Source organism: Thermobia domestica, chromosome 15 (assembly GCF_964235325.1).
Source record: "Thermobia domestica chromosome 15, izTheDome1.hap1.1, whole genome shotgun sequence".
Taxonomy (NCBI): domain Eukaryota; kingdom Metazoa; phylum Arthropoda; class Insecta; order Zygentoma; family Lepismatidae; genus Thermobia; species Thermobia domestica.
This window is the reverse complement of record NC_137468.1, coordinates 31,240,534-31,260,661: the sequence shown is the minus strand read 5'-3', so window position 1 is coordinate 31,260,661 and position 20,128 is coordinate 31,240,534. Positions and strand designations below refer to the sequence as shown.

The following is a 20,128-nucleotide window of genomic DNA, read 5'->3' as shown; positions in this document are numbered from 1 at the left end:
CCAATCATACTGGTTCTCGAAGGCAAATGATGTAACGAAAGCACTGGCAACTCTGATTTTGCGGGGTTTCCTCGCACAGAAATTTCCATACCCGTAGCACAACCTGCCGTATGCGGTGTCCACAAACGGGCCACTGCCCATACATGTCTATAGTTGATGCGAACTTTCTGCTTAGCAATCCGCTCGGATGATCGGGATTCTCCTCTAAAACATCTGTAAAGTCAATGCACTTGTGAACGAACTTTTGTTCTGGAATTGGACTGTTTCAAAATAGATAGCAATTTGTTATTCTAGGCTTTTTTAATGCATCAATCATTGTCACCACAGTTCAGGTATATTCTATATGTTTAATTGAGACGTTGTCTGTATCATTTGCATTTGAGTGGGACAATATTAAGATACATCAAGCAGCGGAAACACCTCCACGCATCAGACATCACGCAGAATACTTACAAGTTGTGTTGAAGCAGCATACTTTGTCATCTACTAACACACTTCGAGAAACAAAATGTACTAAATGTTTTAAACAACCATTTGAGACAAGTGTATAAATATTTCTTTACAATGAGGTCGTAGACGTTATTGTATGTAGGATTGATATTAAGCTGACGTCCAACAGGCGCCTCGCAATCAGAAGCATCCGGGTTCGATCTGATTGCGTATTACCTTTACTCAGGAGAAGTTGTGCTTTTAATTATCTTTCTTGTAGATTTTATAACGATATAGGCCTAAATCTTTCGCCTTCGATCTCTACGGAAGACGGCGTCCAAAATTCCCAGATTAATTCTTATCATGTAGTACTGAGTGAAAAAAAGTCATAGGTAAGAAAGCATATGTTCAATTTGAACTAATATTTCCAAGCTATTTCTACTTTAAATATTGTTTACATTTAAATTAGTTTTTAATTAACAAGCAGCATTCCTTATTTTAAGTAGTAAGTATTGTAGAGAAAAAGTAAACTCATTATTGTTAGTTATAGAAAAAGTATAATGCCTATAGCTGACTATAATTAGCCTATTTTTTCTCTCCAACACTTACGAGATAAAATCACGGACGTTTCTTGCTAATTTTTAACCAAATTAATTAAAGAGTTTAAATCCTTCAGTTCTCAATATTTAAAGAAAAAATAATTTCAGAGTATTAGTTCAAATCATCCAGATTGATGAGCTGTCATGAACAACAAAATGATGAAATCTTCAAGTTTTACGCCCCACGATTTTTGCCGTAGAAATATAGCAGGGACATAGTCAGAGTTCTGAGTTGGGGGGGGGGCATATTTGTAAATAGAATAACCCATATATATATATATATATATATATATATATATATATATATATATATATATATATATATATATATATATATATATATATAGGGTGTTTGAAAACAACCGATAGTGTTTGAGAGATGATTCCTGACAACAAGATAAGACAAAAAGTATAGACCAACCAACCTGTGTGCACAAGTGCTTGCTTTCGGAGTTACAGGCTGCCGACAACATACCGGTCTTTACATTTCTCATACAATAATAATGACTATAATGTTACCTTATGTTTCCAAAAAATCTTATGTCCCAAAATAACGTTTATTTTATTTATTTACTTTACATTTGTTACTAACGTTTATTACTTTACATTTATAAAACTGTTACTGTAAATGTGCAGATAGACGGTTTCGGAGTCAAATATTATGGATATATTTTAATAATGAACTGCAAACATCTCAGTCTGTGCGTCACGTAAATAAATGTCGCTACTTGCTCTATCGCTTGCCTGTGTGACGTTACTAGATGTCGTTTTATCTGCGCTACCAACTATATATAGGTATAACAATGTCCTTGAATAAATGCATAAATATCGTATGGATTTTGAATATATCTACCTCTCTCTCTTTCTTTCTCTCTCTCTCTGTCTCTCTCTTTCTCTCTCTGTATGTGTGTGTGTTTAAACAACTATTTAATAGTCCTTTTTAATTAACCACAATTTTAACCTAGTTTATAGCTAGCTGAAGGCTTGACCGGACCAACTGGGACCCCATTCCGTAATGGTTTGCGTCAATGCAAGGCAAACTCTGCGTTTTAGTTTGTAATAACATATATAGGAGCTATATTTGATTTTTTGCAAGTTTTGCGTTGAGTCACGCTCCGCAATTTTAGTAAATTTAGATATGCAATAAGGTCCCTAGACCTAGTATATATAATGTTACTATTTAATGTCTAAAACACTTAATCCCATTAGCAACTTTTCACCTGAGATAGGTATCCATGCACGAGGAGATTTGTTAACATGTCTCACAGGAACGTGCAGCAGGCGGTTAGTACAAAGTGTTATGACCCCACGAGCTGATAAGTGTAGAATGGAATTGGTTTAGTACACAATAATGAAGCTGGAAGGAGGAAAGTGTCGATCCTACTTAACCTTGCCTACTCTTTGAACATGTAATGCACGTTAATACCAAATTTTCATATTTTCGGTATAAAAAAATATAGCTGTTCTTCCCCACCCCGAAAGAAATGAAACATGTGGTCGTGACTGAGTTCTGCGTGAACTCAAAAAGAGAAAAGGACTGGGGGGCTCATTCTGTAGCAGTTTGTGCCGTTATAGCAGTTATAATTACTTGTTGCATTATTTGTGATGTATTGCAACTCACCAATTTTGCGAAGACTGTTATGAAATGAGATCCCTGGTTACATACACCTTTGTTCAACAATACCTTTACTGTACTAACAGTTGGAAGATATATTTTATTATTATTATGCTGAATTTAAAGAGTGTAGGTCCACCATATTTCATATATACAACTATTGTTTTTTATAGTTTACTAATGGTTCATTTTTCTTTTAACAAAAATAATAACACGTTATAGGTGCCTCTATAAAAGTAAGGAGATAATGCATGCACACTGTGCATTACGCAACACTTGTAATCTCAAGATTCGTCGTGCTACTTGCTGAAAGTTGAATAGCTCTTTCATGTTACAACTTTTCTGCTTTCAAGAACGACGAAGATCATATAGCCTAACATCACGTCTCTGGCACAAACGAACATAAATGCTCTTACGTAGCTCCAGCAATACAATTTCCTATAGTGACTGCTACGAGTTGTGAAGCCTGAAAACTTTATCCATTCTTTCCATGATACACTTATAATTCAAGGTTTATAATCTACATGACAATGTGTCAACTTATTCTAATCACGGGCGGGTTTTTAAAAAGTGGAAGAAAAGTGCATCCCAAATCTTGAAAGTTCAGAATTTTATATGGGAATTTGTGCAAGGCATAGGCGTATTCGAAATAAATTTCTTTGGAGACGAAAGGAATTATTGAGCTTTACGACTTCTTGGTTGTAATTTCGATTTTTTTTTTTTTCAATTCTAACTCAATATATTTTTCGTGAACTCCATTATAAACATTACGGGCCTTATGTAGAGTCGTTCTGACGTGTGATTAGTGATATACTAAAGAGTCCGACTAACATGTTTCCTGTAGTAGTCAGGCCTTTAGTATGACGCCAATCATACGTCAAAACGACTCTACATAAGGCCCTATGTTTCCAGATATAGTAAAATGGCCGAATGACAGAAACAAAATTGCAAAAGATTTTTTTTACGGAAAGGTGTTTTTCCATCAGGTTGTTTGTTCTTTGACTACTTGAGGAACTGCTATTTTCTTCTCATCAACTTCTTTTTCTCCCATTTCTGAAATAATTCATTAAAATTCCTATTACGGATCCTTGCAAATTACTAGTCAGAATACAGTGCCTAAGTCGCACTTCACAATCAACTGTCACTTTGAGAAGACTTCGCAACTTTGCAGTTGCAGAACATCAAATTGCAAGTTCTTCAAAAATAATGGTGGAACTCAAATATCTTTCACTTTGCAAAGTGAAAATTTTAAAGTTCAGTGGTGGCATTTCACTGTTCAAGGTTGGCAGTTAAAGACGCAAGGTAGCACGTAATACCTAAATATGAAAAAAAAAAAAAAATAAAATAAAAAAAATAAAAATAAAAAACAGCACGAGCTTTAGAACACTTGCAAAAAGCAATATTAAAATTTCGATTTATTTATTGTATTTTGAAACAATTATCTCCCACTGCTGGTACTTCTAGTCAGGGGCGTCATTTAGGAAAAGCAGGAGAAGACAATTGCCCCCCACGAGTTTGACGAATATATATACGTCGTTGTGCTCTTGCCCCCTCAGGCGAAGACTGAAATGACGCCCCTGCTTCTAGTACGAATTAAACTAATCTCCTCAAAGGGGCACTCTCAGACATGTCTAAAAGAAACAATAACTAGTACTGTAGGTGTGTAGATGTTATATTATTGTTGTCTGCGAGACGAGATGAGAAAATAAATAAGGTTTTTCATTTCGAGTCTCGAAGGATTCTTTCTCATCTAGTCTCGAAAGTTTTTTCTCGTCTCGTATCCAAAATTTATGTATTTGACCTTTGGAAGTAGTCTTGATCAGGGGTGGCTTTAGGATTTTAATTTTGGGTAGGCCCGCTCCGTCGCTTATGGGTACATATTCACATTTGATTGACTAATGACAGTAGAAAATTACTTCTACAGTAGTGGTTGATGCTATTTGTTCAATAATTATCTACCATTAATATAAATGGTGGAAAATATGTTTACTCTTTATTGTATCTTTTGGCGTTTTTATATTTCTTTTTAAATTTTGTAATAGGCCCGTGACTACCGAGCCTACCCGCTAAAGCCGCCACTGGTCTTAGTAGAATTTTAGAGATAACTGTTAAATAATTTGCATGAATTAAAAGAAAGGAGGCCACGGTGACTTAGTGATGTAGCGTTTAACTCTGTTGCGTGGGGTCCCTGGTTCAATCCCAAATCGTGTCAAGTGTACTTACTGGTAACTTGTAGCAATATGTGCGTGAGTTTTCTCAGGGTTCTTCCGTTTTCCCCAACTTTCTTCATTCCACCATTTTTGTCATTCTTTTACATCTTTTGGACCATTCTTGACTAGTTGTTTTCATACAGCCGGCTGCCAGTCATTCCAGTTAACTGTATCTATAGTTATGCTTGTGTGGTGATGGGTCATCTAGTTACATGTTATCAGTAAGACGCCATCTACATCGGCAGAGAGGGACGAATCTTCCTCTAGAAGGGATGACTATTATTTTATCAGGCGTGCTTTCTTGAGTAAAAGGGAGTAAGTATATGAAAATGTGGGTCTTATTGTGGAATCTGGATCGAAAATGCACATAAAATTAGAAAACTTTAAGGAAACGAACGACATTGAATGTAAATACTAAAATGACAAAAGCAATGATGATGATTGGAAAGAAGAGGAAGCTGTAGCAACAACAAAAGTTAAAAGGAAGGAAAATAAGTTAAAAGTTGAGTTTGAATGGCTAGACAATAATTCCTACTGCTCTGGAGTATTCTATTTCCCTGACTTCTACCTGACCTTTGACAGGAAATTCCCTGACTTTCATGACAAGCGTCGGGTGACGTTGACATATAAATAACGGTGAATGTTTATACATGAAAACATTTATTCTATAGAGACAAGTAGTAATCAATTGTTCATACGTACACTCATGTCCAAAATGATTGTCACATATTTATCTGTTCTTGTAAGAATATAATTTGATAATGATTTTGCAGGGTACTTTTAATACTGATACTATGTGTATAATTGGGAAATGTATATTTGTGGTAAATTTCATAGGGAAACAATTATAAATATGAAAAATAAAATGAGTAAAACAAAATGTTGCTAAACGGATAAGAAAGTTTTATTTTCGTTTTATTGTTCTAATTTACCGCTCTTTTGACATGAAATTTGCCACATACATGTCTTCGCCGATTATACACATACAAACATTATAAGAAATACCAGGCGAATTCGTTATCAAATTATATTCCTACAGCAACATATTTATAGGCATGCGACAATAATTTTGGACATAAGTGTGCATTCCACTTACTTCACATAAAAATCTGAGCAACGTCCCACACTGCGTCATTAAGCTGAAATTGGTGTACAATTAATTAGAAAAATATATCCTATGAAATTTCCCTGATTTCCAGTCTTTTTCCCCTCAGCAGTAGGAACCCTGTAGATAGTATTTTTAGTGAAGTCTAATTCAAACGGGAAACCAAGCAACAGAAATGGCAAAAGCAATTCTTTAAGAGGAAAAGCGTATTTTGTAGACGACTAAACACAGAACTAAGAGAAAGGCTCTCCGAATATTTCGTATAGTTGCGTACTGTATGAAGCAGGAACCATGACATTACGAAAATTGCTCTAACAACTTGGTTTACATTCCATACATCAATATTTAAATTACAACCCTATACTGTGATATATTTCTATAAGAAAAATTTAGAAGGGTTTTAGTTTACTCTTGGAAGAGAGTTGCTTTCGGACGCTTTTCTCAAAACCGATTCAGGCGATTATTATTTTTTTTTTTTTCATACTTTATGAATAACCTTACAATATGCCATAAATCACTTGTCCTGAAAAAGTCCACAAGAGGGAGTATAGGAGTTGGGGATGATTTTTCCGCCTGATTTTCTCAGAAAGTACCCGGCAATTTTGTTCATATTTCATAAACAATCTTTTACTAATAGCCTGACAATATGACATCTCATTTGCCATGAGAAAGTCCGAAAGGGATAGTTAACTCTTGGGAATTCCCCCTCCCCCCACGATTTTCTCAAAAATTACTCATGCGATTTTCTTCATATTTCACAAATAAGCGATGGCTCAGTGGTAGGGTGGGTATTTCTGGTCTGTACGGTCCCTGGTTTGATCCCCAGCCAAGTAAGTTTGTGGTGGACAACATAGTGTCCGTGGGTTTTCTCGGGGGTACTCCCGTTTCCTCATTCCACCAATTTTCCATCATCATTCACTTGCCTTAATCATCCGTCTTCTTTAGCCTAACAGACATAATACTGAGACGTTAAACTGAGATTTTGTTCTTATCATTTCACAAATAAATATTCCTGCAACGGAATGGACAGTGTTTACAAACTTCTTTCAACATACATTAGAAGAAAGAATGAAGATCAGTTTGACCTAAGATGGTACTGGGGTCGCCGTGGCTCAGTGTTCACCTTTGGTGCATGGGGTCCCTGGTTCGATCCTAGCTTGCACCAAGTGAACTTTGTGGTGGAAAAACACCGTGTGCGTGGCTTTCCTCGGGGTTCTGCCGTTTCTTCCCACTTTCGTCATTTCACCATTTCATTCATTTCTCATCATCACCGTATCCTTTAGCCTAGTCAGCATAACAGTGGGACGTAAAACTCAAATATTTCATTTCAAAGATAGTACTTCGGTAGGGGAGAAATACAATTTTGCTATTTCTGCCAATGAATCATAAAAACTTTCATATTACAATTGCATTAGTTAGCAGACAGTATATAGTTCTTACAGCGGCATCTCAACTGGAAGAAATCGCGATTCTAACAGTAAGAAAGAAAACTGACTTTTAAATTAGAAGGAACATTAGAGACTAATTAACAAGTCTGGTTTATCAAAACTCTCTTATATACTTACCCCATTCGTCCGTTCCACAGACAAAATAAATCTCAAGAAATACTTGATCAATTAACAACAAATTTGGTCAGGATATAAAAGTTAATTTTCGGAGCCGATAGTCAAACCAAAAGTGTAAGAAATTAAACATTTCCGGTTTTAACGTTGATTACCACAATGCTAAAACGGTAATAGTGAGAAGGGGTTTTCTGCAATCGATTAAGCGGTCCAAGGATACATCATCATCCTCAACTCTACTAAAACCGGTAGAAACTCGTTACAACTTCTGGTATTAATATTTATCTACACAGAGCAAAAATCATAACAGCGAGAAGCAATTTTCTGGAATCGATTTAGTGCTCTAAGAATAGGTACAATCCTGATCATACAACGTGGGACTACCTTCCAAAGACTAGGTCCAAAAACTTGAAACCTAGTTCCTCATGTCCCTCGGATCTCCTTACAATTAAATATACTTTCCCTCCATTCTGTTACAGAGCAATGTGCAATAGTAACAGACCATCTGGACATGGTCTCCAAGTAAATATTCAAGCTGCATGTCGCAGACGACCCAAACCTTTTTAACGCCACCGCCTGCGTCCACCAACTTCATGTCTAACACGGTTTCCCTACCGAGGATTTTGATGGACTTTCCTTTGTTCTTATTATTGAAGGTTTGAATATATATCATAGGTAGCCTGCCATTATTGGCAGGTCACTTGCGACAGAGTAGCTTCCACGCACCACGGTCTTCGGCTAACATCTTTGTCTTCACATGTGATTTTTCTGTTGTTAATACGGTCCATCAACTGTAACCTCTTTCACCCTCTCCCTCTCTTTCCTTAAATCACGGCTCTCATGACAGTCTTTTTCCTCAGCCAATATCCCTGCTACTGTGTCTTTATTTTTAATTACATCTAGAATTTTCCTTTTCTCTTTTAATATTTCTAACATTTTCTAATTCCTTTTTCATTCGACCCAACTAATTCTCTTAATTCTTTATACCTATCTTTCGAAAGCCTCCAGTCCTCTTCATCGCTCATGTATAAGATACATGTTGTGACAGTTGCCTCATATTCATTTTTTATTTAGTTTTAAAAATCCATTTAACTCAATTGTGCATTTGATTAGAACAACTTTAGTAAATGTAATTTTAAATTCTGTGTGTTAAAAAGGAACTGAAACAGTATTCTTTCTTTTCTTTCCCTATCCAAATGTAAGATGCTTTTTATTCTGTATACCTGTCGTTGCGGCAAGGACATTCAAACTACCCTTATTTTGTCCCTATAACAATGCTCCGCTGAACGTCTGAGCCACACGAGACCACACATACAGAGGGCCATTCATGAACCCAAGCAAAGAAACAGAAGAGCTTTTAACATCTGTGAAAGAGGAGAAAAATAGTAAAGTTTACTCAGATTGAATAGAATCGTAGTGCAAAATAATCCCTGTGAATTTATTAAACTCACATTTCCGTCAGGATTATCCACGTAGAACTTAGATAAAATTTTGGCACAGTTTTGTAAGTTGGTCCAACAATACGAACCAGACAAGAGGACTCCAGATAAATTTCCATTAAAAAAATTTCAATACATGTGAAATTTAAAGAAATCACGTACTTTGGGAACACGACGCTCGAGCACCGTAAATGGGCGGACACGAATTAAAAAAAATAGAATTAAGGACGCAAAATAATTTGACGAATGAGAGAAAAAGGAGGAAATCAAAAACGCAGTTACAGGCGTGTCCTAAAAGATCGGCGAGTCAGTAGTAGTTACTCGAAGACCGGGAATGTGGTTCGGATTCCACGTTAATCAGTAGGTCCACGTCTCATATAGCCTCGCTGCTGAAAGGGACGCTAAACTAAAATCAACTCAACTCAACTCGAAGACCGGGAACAAGTGTGTCGCAAGAATTCAATCATACACAAAAATTTCACACACACTACACTCTAAAGTATACAACACGTGAACTACAACGCAAGATGACTCGCTAATTTAGGAAACAGCCCAGTGGATGATGTTCGGTAGCACTAAAGTATAGACAATCATACGTGGATTTTCTTTAAGTAAAAACTTTAAACTTCGAAAAAGGTTAAAGTATTTGCATATATTTTTGTGTGGGTGATACATTTTCATGCATATACATATATCTACAAACACTCCAGACAACAAGCGTCAACGGACATGTTTAACTAAAATTAATAAGGAGTCAGGAAAATAAACAAAAGTTACCAGGTGTCTACTAAAATTCCAAAATGAAATTTCGTTACTTTTTGGTGACCTTTTCTTTACCCAATCACAAAATTTCCTAACATTTTCAAGAGCGAATTTGGGTGCGAATTAGGCCGAATTTTCATCCATGCGATAGAAACGTACTTTGCTTGCGATTTGGTAGCGTCTAAAGCCGACCATAGACATTTTTGGTGGTGAATTTTGACGTTTTATAGAACAAAATTTTCCAATCTGTACTTACATTTGTACAGTTAAAAAAAAAAAAAAAATCGTGACCCAAAAGCTAAATTTCGTGACGTTCATAACCGTTTTCTGATTTCGTGACTTTCGTGACCGATAGACACCCTGGTTACTTGCATCTTAAAAACACTTCAAAATAAAATAATCCGTGCAATACTACACCCGAATTAAAAACAGTGATGGTGGTGCAGTGTGATAATTGAAAGTGCTAGTGCAGAAAAGTGCATTATTGAAGAGATGGATCGACGGAAGCCATGTTTCAATGGACAAGGACAGACGAGAGCGCGTCGCCCCTTGCAGATTAGGAGGGAGACACAGGAAAAGCCCGATGAGAGAACCCAGGATCCAGGACATTCGTCGCGCAGGCACAAAACAAAGAAACAGTGTGGTCAGCGCAGTGGCGACAACGAAAGGTAGGACCCACCTAAATTATTTCTTGGTGTTGAAAGGCTGATTCTCTGCATTAAATAAAGATGCAAGACGTTCTCTGTACAGAAATTAAAGCCGGAAATAGTACTCTATTTCGAACTTTAGCTATCAAGGAGTAGAATTTTGCTTTAAACTTGATTTACATTGAATTATAGAGACATTTTAGCAATTTTATTTTATGTTTATGTGATAGTAATGACCGCAAAGTTTTCATTAAAGATATATTAATTCCTGTATTTTTTTCTTTTTGTCAGTTATAATTCAAAATTATGGATAAAGAAAGATAAACTAAGTGCAAACGAAATAACATGTAGGCTTTTAGTAGCTCGAATTGTAAAATTTTTAATAAAAGGAGGCAATCTAAGTACTTAAATTAGAATGTTTGAATTTGCATGGAGTGAAAGTGCGTCAACTACGCTATTGACAGGCACTCTTTGGATGGAAGATAATTAAAAACAAAGCTTGATATATTTCCTAGAAGTGCATTTAGTGTATTGTTTAAATTGTATAAAGATCACTATGTTTGTAAAGTTAATCACGTAGGAGTTGGTAACTTAATGAATTTATTTCAATCAGTATGCTAATAGGAGCTTAATGAATAATCTGTAATAATGTCACAATAAAAGCATTTGTCGCAGAGAGCTTCAAGGCTAATTAGTGATTAGAAACGCAAATAATCTCATAGTCAGTCAGTTATTTTGGGTGTTAGAGGTACGAAATCAGTCAATAAGACGGAACAGATATTATATTCTGTCACGAAGAATACGTATTGGCTAGTAACCATAAAGTAGGCTAAGCAAAGCTGCATTTAGTGCATCACTCTAATCCTCTAAACAATAGAGAGATCAGAAGTCTATGCGCATAGATCATACTAATGACTACACCTAGGGCTGTATGCATATGCTACTGTTGCAACATAAGGAAAACCATGGAAAATACACACATTTTTCTAAGGGTTCATTTAAAAGATATCTTTGCATTTCATATACATATTTGAGTATTAATTGTCTCCTCTGCATGCATGCATATATATTTGGTATATTTCCATATTCGCTGTGTATATATATATCATGCATGGTTAAATAACAATACTACTCGCATTGATATATGTATGTATGATGTATTCTTGTTGTGTATGGTAATTTTAAATTTTATATATGATATAATTATCTCCTAATCTCAGTTATGATTATAAACGATTAGAAGTCAGTCATAGGTTACTCAGTTTCATTACATCAGTTCATTTTTCTTTCAAAATTTCTCACTAAATCTCCAATCGAAGTCATGACTTATTCCACTTATTTTCTGAATTTCACTCAACCTAAATCGTATGTATTTAAATTCAGATTCCATAGAACTATATATACCATTTTTAAATTCATAATTTTTGGAAATGTCAGTAATCAAAGTATCAGCTGATCAACGTTAACCATATGTTTATCATCCAATATCAAGTGAATAAGTATTGTCAAATGTAAGGTTGCAAGTTAACCATTTGTGTATTGTACAGGATTATGAAAGCTCATTACGTAAGAATAAACGAACATAAATTTCACCTAGGATTAGTTATGAAAAACAATTCCATTACTTTGTTTGTGTATCTCAGATTACTTATAATAACTAAGTCAAGCTATAGGTCAAGAAAACAAAAAATGTAATTTATTTAATTTTGTTGCTAAGGCCTTATTTTTCATCTTTGTCATCATAAACTACAGATTCATTGTTAATTTTCATCATGTTTGATTTTTTAAACTTTTTTTTTTCTCATTAAAGCTTTTATTATGTTACCCCAAATTCGTGAACTTTTTCTTTCATGAGCAAGTTGAATCCCTGACCTCAAGAATAACATTTATTTTGCAAGGGTTTGTTAGGCTAAACTAATAAAGCAATGTAGGCAGTTTTCCAATTCAATCTACCATGGACTGAACTGAACTTATTTTCACGACTTTCAATCAAAATTTTAAATTCAAGATATTTGTTTATTTATTGCATTATTATTATTCTCTAATTATCATGGAAAGTGAAAATCAGTCTAGTTCGTCCCTACAAACCAGAAATTAGAGCAAAATTCTTTTTCAGCATTGCAGCATGTAAATACACGGATACAGATGCGAATAAAATAAATTTTCGCTTGCTCTCACGGTTTAGGGGGATCTTATTTTTCCTAAAACCCTGGAATACTGCAGGGAGATAGGGTTTCCATTACCGTGAAATCAGTCTTCATTTTTTTTTAAAGAAAGCATTTTTTTTAGAGGGTCGTGGGTTCGAAACCCAAACAGGTTACGGTACCCTTCAAAGTCCGATGCTTCTATGCCAAACTTTTTTTGACGTCATATCCAGATCGGAAACCATGGCGTATCGAGTCATGAACCATTTTAGTTCGAAGAACGGAGACTTCAACGGTGGCGCACATGATGTAAATTGTGGCACCTGAAACACGAACCCAACACCCTGCTCCTTTTCAAATTTTACAAAGTTTGCCGTTCCGAACAGAAACCTCTCAATTTTAATTTTTACAATGTTTCTGCCCCAAAGAATACAATACTTGACACAAAGCATATTGTTACTTTACTTTTTTTTTTTTTTTTTTTTTTTTTTTTAAGGACCCATAAAATAAACATTTCCTTCCTAAATGGTTCTTTAGTCATTCTTATCTTTTTATTATTATTTCGCGTTTCCACTTCGTGTTATCACTAATATTACTACAAAGGTCTCGAAAACTAGTCGCCTATTCTTTCTCTCTTCCTACATTTGATACCGATCATTTATAAGCTTCTCAAGTTCTGTAACATCTTAATTTTCTCCTCCAATTCCGCAAAAACCGACATAGCATCTGTAATGAATAAATAGGAGAAAATAAAAATAATAATGTAGAAAAGGGGATAAAGAATAATTTGTTTTGTGGCTGAATGAAAATTTAAAAAACCGAAAGGTGCAGATACGAAAAAGGGGCACACAACATCGTATATTTCTCAGGGGTCTTCCGTTTCCTCCCACTTTCTTCATTCCACTATTCTTATCCACCTGATTAGTATCCCTTAGCCTCGGCCCATACTTATGACATGTTAAAAAAACAAAAAATAATCGAAAATTGAGTAGATATAAGAATGCATAAGGAAAGGAAACAAGTTCGACACCAACAAAATTGTAACTAAAAAGAAAGGTATGGCCCAAGGAAACTGGGATGGGCAGAAAAGATACGACAGTATTAAACTGGACTACTCCGTCAGCACAAAGTAGTTCAGCTGAGCACTGAATAATAATAATTATTATTTTTATTTGGAGGTGAAGAAGAAGTGGTCGTCTTCCGTTTTAGTTTCATAAACAAGATTTGATTGTATGAAGGTATATCAAAATATAATTCCAAGAAAAAAAAAATACTGCCACTTACTAAATTTATTAAGCGTGCATTGTATACACACAAACAGTATGTAATACATATACTTCTTGTTACAGTGATACACTAATGAAGAACACACATTTTTTTTTTCACTAACCAACACTTATGTGTTGTAACGCCCAATAATAAGAACTTGATAAGAGTGGACAAATTCGTGAAAATCAATACCATATAATTATGCAAAAATTAAATGCTACACCCAAGCAAAAGAGTCAGCATAAAACGAACTCTACGACGAGACAGAACTACATAATTTCTTATTAAATGTGTCCTCGAACTGAAGTGAATTCAAACCATAATGTACAAGGATATGAAAGAAAGAAAAAAGTCAATTTCTGCTGCTTATGTTTATCTTGATAATTACAGAATTATTCACTAAGAACACAACATTCATGGTTGATATACAGTGTGAACGATGCTGTAATATCAGCCCAAAAAAGCAGTATCCGTAAAAACAGGGAACTCCTATTTTTAGCGTTACCATGCGGAGCTAATTCTATGTAAGGAAGAAAAAAATTACAATTCACAGATGTGAACAGTGAATGAATGACTTAGAAATAGCAAATAAATCACACTCAAGCAATAAAACCTATAAAACTTTTCGAAAAAAATATAGCGGAAAATTTTCAGCTTTTCGAATATAAAGTTAACAGCGTTTAATTAAACGTTTTTGAAATACAACTTACACCGTCACACGAAAGCAGAATTTTCGCTAACAGCATGACTACACAATGAAACGGGTAGTTTCGAAACTCAAAACGGTTTATAAATAGTGAACCTTTGACAAAATATATTTTGTCTATTATCTAACTCCACAACGAAATCAATCAAATCAAACGGATGCCTACTTTTGAACGTGATTCGTGTGATATTTGTTAACATTACTCTTGTACGAATCTCCTACACCTTGCTTAACATGTTACAGAAACATGGGGGAAAAATTCAAGTAAAATTTTAACTATAAATTTGCTTTTGCCGAAAGTTTGGGGCTTACTTGATAACGCCTTACATCTAGAACACGCCTCGTCAATTGCAAAAACTTAGGATAACCATGTAGGAGTCCAACAAGTAAGTTAATTATCAAAATTAAAAGTCATATATTGTCACATTAAACTCTTGGTAATTTTACACGCTTTTTGTGAAATACTGAAGTACTGTATTAGTTTGTATTATGATTTTCTGCACCGTTTACATGTTCTTAGCAGCAACACTGGCCACTATTTTTCAATACACATACATAATTTCCTAGATAAATCAGCTATGTTTCCAATACACTGTAAACTATTTCAGTATTCAACTATACGATCACAGATGTAGTTGGAAACATTTTTGAAAATATCCAATACTGCGAGCGGTGATGATATTCAATCGGAAAAGCAAAAGGCTAATACTCACCGCAAAAGATATATAGCAGAATTTCTTTTATACGTAACAAGAGTGAGTGTCTATTTTCGTGTATTTAGTGTTTGGCAGAAGATTTGTTTTCTACATATCTTAAACCTTTTAATCATTTTTTAACCTTCCTTCATGTTTTTAAATCCTTTTTAGTCTTTAACAAGCCGAAGATGGAAGAAGTTTCTTCCGAAAGCGCTACCTGTGACAAGTAGAAGAAATTCTACTATTACATCTTTTGTGGTGAGTATTAGCCTTTTGCTTTTCTAATTTTTGATACTACTTTGATAACCATTTTTTATTTATTTTACTTTATTAAATAACCTTTGCTACAACAAATGACATTTCTAACAATTCAAGTATTCTTGCACGATTTTAGGACTAAAATACCATTCTCTTTCTCCTTGTTTCTCTCTAAAGTTGCTACTACTTTTCTGTAAATGCTCATTAAGTACCTGTTTGGTCTTCACAAGATTTGGAAATACGTGTAAACAGATGAAAAACCCAAGAAAAACTAATAAAATTTTCCAAAATCTTTCTGTCACACCATATTGTTAACGTGAATTACGCGTACGAGATACGAACAATATATTAACTTTCTCAACATTTCCTTGTACATTATGAACAAGAAGTACATTTTTTAAATTTATTTATTTTAGTAAGTAAAATTCTGGTCAGGCAATTCATCACTTGTGGTATCATTTGCAGAATAATAATTATTATGCAATAACAATAACAGTAAAATTATTTAAAGATAACTAGTATCTGTTCGCTTCTGTCATTATCTGTCTTACCATTGGAAGAACATTCTTGTAGTTTTTACCGACAGAATTCATTTGTTTAGTACATTACTGGAGAACCAGCATTATAGTTGCTTATTGCCAGGTGATAGGTTGGTATGAACAACTTTGTAACTCTAAAAACTGACGATTACTGACACCGCATGAAAAAAAAAAAAAAAAAAAAAAAAAAGCATTCACATGATCAGTTCTTCATAATGAACTTCGGTATTTTGGAATGTGATTTTACCAAACCTACAATATATTATCATTGGATGTAATAACACACTCTTTGTACGGGAAAACTGTTCCAAAACATATCGAAACATTTTATTAATTACATAGTTACAACGGTATCTCCGATGAATATTCTTAAGCCAAAACCGAATATTTCCATGTTAAATAATCAATTACTTAAAGGGTAACCCCTAATTGTATAATCGTCACATTTCATTTACTAGCAACACTGCACTGAACTGTTATTAACGTTTCCAAGCAAATTTCAGATTTCTATCAAGAGGAGCAACTAGAGATAAAAGAGAAATATTCCACACATAAAAATTGTACCTACAGACGAAACATCAAAGATTTTCTACAATCGTTACTACGGAATAACAAACAGACGTCAACCACTGTTATCTAAATATTAAGTTTATTAACAAGACATCACAAAGAAAAACTGCACGGAAATTCTAGTAGGAAAATGGCGCAAATTCTCCATGTATATATATATATATTTATAATAATTTTTTGGAATCAATGTAATTTTACAAATTCTTGTCTTCGAAAAAAAATATATATATGAAACTAGACTTTTTAAAATTGTAAATTCTAAACAGCCTTTCACCTTGCACCAATCAACTTTCAAAATCGGTTCTCCACTTCGCATTTTATTATTTCACTTCTACAACATCTATACTTTGCATTAAAATAATGCCCATTTTCCTAGAATGGTGGTTATTGAATAATGAATACCTAACTACACAGAGAGCACAATCGCATTACCCAGATGATCATGCATAACGTTTTTACTTCAATTATCGTACTTAGCTAGATTGTGTTCACATTACATTATACAATAAAGGAACATTAAACTCACTGAAGAGATTAAAAATGTCGAATGGAAAATTCCACTAGTTCTATGCAAAGTATAGCTTGTAATAATCATCAAATACATATTAAGTGCATTTTGTGGGCCATTCTACGCAGTAAGCACACTCCAATTGTAAAAAGAGATTAATGACGGCGATAATGTTTCTTTTAGTAATTTCAATATATCTGTTGAATAAGACTTCTTTTTCCACGAACAGTTTAATAAGTAGGAACAATCTTATTTTTTAAAACTTTTAATAAATATATTTAAAAATATTACCCAGCTTATGAGTCAAGAAAAAAAACTTTTTAATAACATTTTTAGAAAGTATACTACTGACTCGGAAAGCCAGAGGTCAACTAGGGTCCTTGATTCTTTTCTCAACCGTAAATTCGATTTCGTTCGGAAAACAAGGGGAAAAAATAAATACTTTAACCAATTCATAAAAAACTGTTCTTTAAAGTAACCAGAACACATACCTGGAAAATTCACATAAATTTACTGTATATTTATCATATAGTCGAAATTTCAAAATTAACATAGCAATGTCCTAATTTAATACCAATAGTGATAAAAGATTCATTTATTACGTACAGCAGTAAATAATTAACCTTTGTATTCAATCTTAACAAGACAAAACAGAACTCGAAAACCAGTTACTAATTTCAGAATGCGATATTGATTTTTTTCCTTTCTTTCTCAAAACAACAAATGCGTAAAACTAATGCATTCAAAGTCAATTTAATTACAGAAATTGGTAACTGTTAATTTTTCAATTTGCAGTATCCCAATTACTGAAAAACTGCATACTGAAAAGAAACTATTACCAACTATTCTCCGTTTAAGTTATATTTATAAACACTCTTCTGGGTCAAATACATTTTCAACGTTTAACGTTAAAGAAAAACAAAATGGTTAGCTCCGTAGTTGTCACTGCTTTTAGATAAACAGGCAACCACGCTTTTAAAATTAATTTCGATCATTCTTATTTAACGTTTCATGCTAAGAAAACTGAAAATTAATCACAACTGCTGTGTTCAATATATATGAGGAAAATTATATAAAAGATAAACGGAAACGAGAAACTACTACTACTACTACACTATTATTACTACTAACTAACTATTGTAATCTATGTCTCTTCCAGATTGGATATATGCTTGCTGGGTAGAATGGCCCGACTGCATACCACAGCAACACCACGGCTAATTCCAGTGCCACGAAAAGCACTACATGCTTTTTTGGAAACAAATTGAAAATCCTTTCAATGCCGTAAGACTATCATGTATCCTTGAAAGAAAGAGTATCTGTTTCATACAAAATGAAGTCAAAAAATAATTTCACGACGAATCGTATTATCCTAAAACTTTTTCTTTTTAGTTTCGTAAACTCGTTCCAGAAATGGCAATAACTGTACTATACGGAAGAATATATATATATATACTTATACTCTTAAAAAAATCAAAATAACTTCTAACTCGTTTTGTCACGATTAAAAATAAGATAATAAACTTAAATATCTACTAAAATCATAAGAATGGTTTCGCTACTCCTATTCAAAAGCATTTGACATATACCCTCTCTTTCTAGGGATTATTTCAGGACACATGATAGGTTACAGCACTGTATTAAAGGATTCACTTTTTGGTCATGATTTTCAAATATTCTAGTGCATTCTGGGCTGCTGCAGCTTGCGCATCCTTGGATGTCATTCCTGTTCCGTAACATACAGCCACGGGTAAAGTGGATAGTTGAACCAGACACTGACATTTGCCTGTAAAAGTAATATCATATTTAGAGTATAATCGCCAGAAAACCTACATTAATAAAAGATTCTATCACATTGTTATTTAATAATCCCACGCCACACTCTGTGTTAATGCCATTACATAATAACATATACATGCGTTTACAAATTCTTATTCTTATATACCATTCTCAGATAAAATAAGTTTAGGTAGAAATAATAATGATACTGAAATGTACAACGGAGATGAAGGTGAGTAATTGTCCAAGATTGAATTATTATATTTATCTTAACTCTATCAATACTTGCGACGGGCCGCGGTAGCTCAGTGGTAGAGCGCTCACCTCTGGAACATTGAGTCCCTGGTTCCATCCTAGCTCGCGCCAAGTGAAGTTTGTGGTGGAGGGTTTCCTCGGGGCTCTCTCGTTTCCTCCCACTTTTCATTCCATCATTTCATTCATTTCTCATCATCACAGTCTCCTTTAGCCTAGCCGGCAAAATCGTGGGACGTAAAACTCGAGATTTTTTCTATCAATACTTGAGAATTAGTGCTAACTTTTCGTGGACTACAAAAACGTCCACTGATTAAGAAAGAATGAAAAGATGCATGACTGGACCTGAATTCGAACCTAGGCCGATTGTGTTAACCACCACACTACCCAGTCCGCTCTCTGAAGTAATCCATTCTACCACTTGATGTTCAACAACTGTTCATACATTTTCACCTTTGAATTCTTTGACAGCGATCGCTACGATGCATTCATTATCTTCTTGTGAACTTCGTTCTTATTTGTAAGAACTTATATTCCTCCTCCGTCTACTACTACTATTTTTTTTACATTATTTATTATTAGAACACTTCTCTTGGTTCCATGAATACGGTGGCGATTTGTTACCATATACTATATATATATATTAATTTCACACACTTTTTTTCCCATTGACCTGATATCATTTATGAAGTCCATATCGTGCATAGAAATGCAGAAATAGCTACGATATGGCTCCGCTCGTACTCACTTGAAATACTACGAGAGGGAAGGAAAGGCTTTCTTACGCTAGATAAAACATGGGCTAAATCGTATGAGCCACAATTGAAACGCCAGTCACACGAATGGTGTCATTATGGGTCACCCCGAAAATCTTAAGTTCGTCAGAACCCCAGCAATGTGAAAATTATAGTGATTCTCGTGCACGGATGAGATGGCGTAATCCTAAAGCATACCGTTCTCCCTAAAATACCCTACGCAATATTTTTTGTTCCTTTCTAGAACACAACTGGAGACCAGCATTGAGAAAGAAGCGGCGACAC

The 20,128-nt window shown here is 34.3% G+C and overlaps 1 protein-coding gene across 7 annotated transcripts in view; it reads right to left on the bottom strand.

Annotated features, from left to right (window-relative positions):
- Nucleotides 1–13,786: 13,786 nt before the first annotated feature.
- Nucleotides 13,787–20,128, bottom strand: part of loqs (double-stranded RNA-binding domain-containing protein loquacious) — a 40,584-nt gene continuing 34,242 nt past the window's right edge. For all 7 annotated transcript variants that reach the window (XM_081741518.1, XM_081741520.1, XM_081741517.1 and 4 more), the window contains one exon: nucleotides 13,787–18,843. In XM_081741518.1, the coding sequence (XP_081597644.1) occupies nucleotides 18,707–18,843 (137 nt within the window). In that variant the 3' untranslated portion in view covers nucleotides 13,787–18,706. The remainder of the gene's footprint in view (nucleotides 18,844–20,128) is intronic.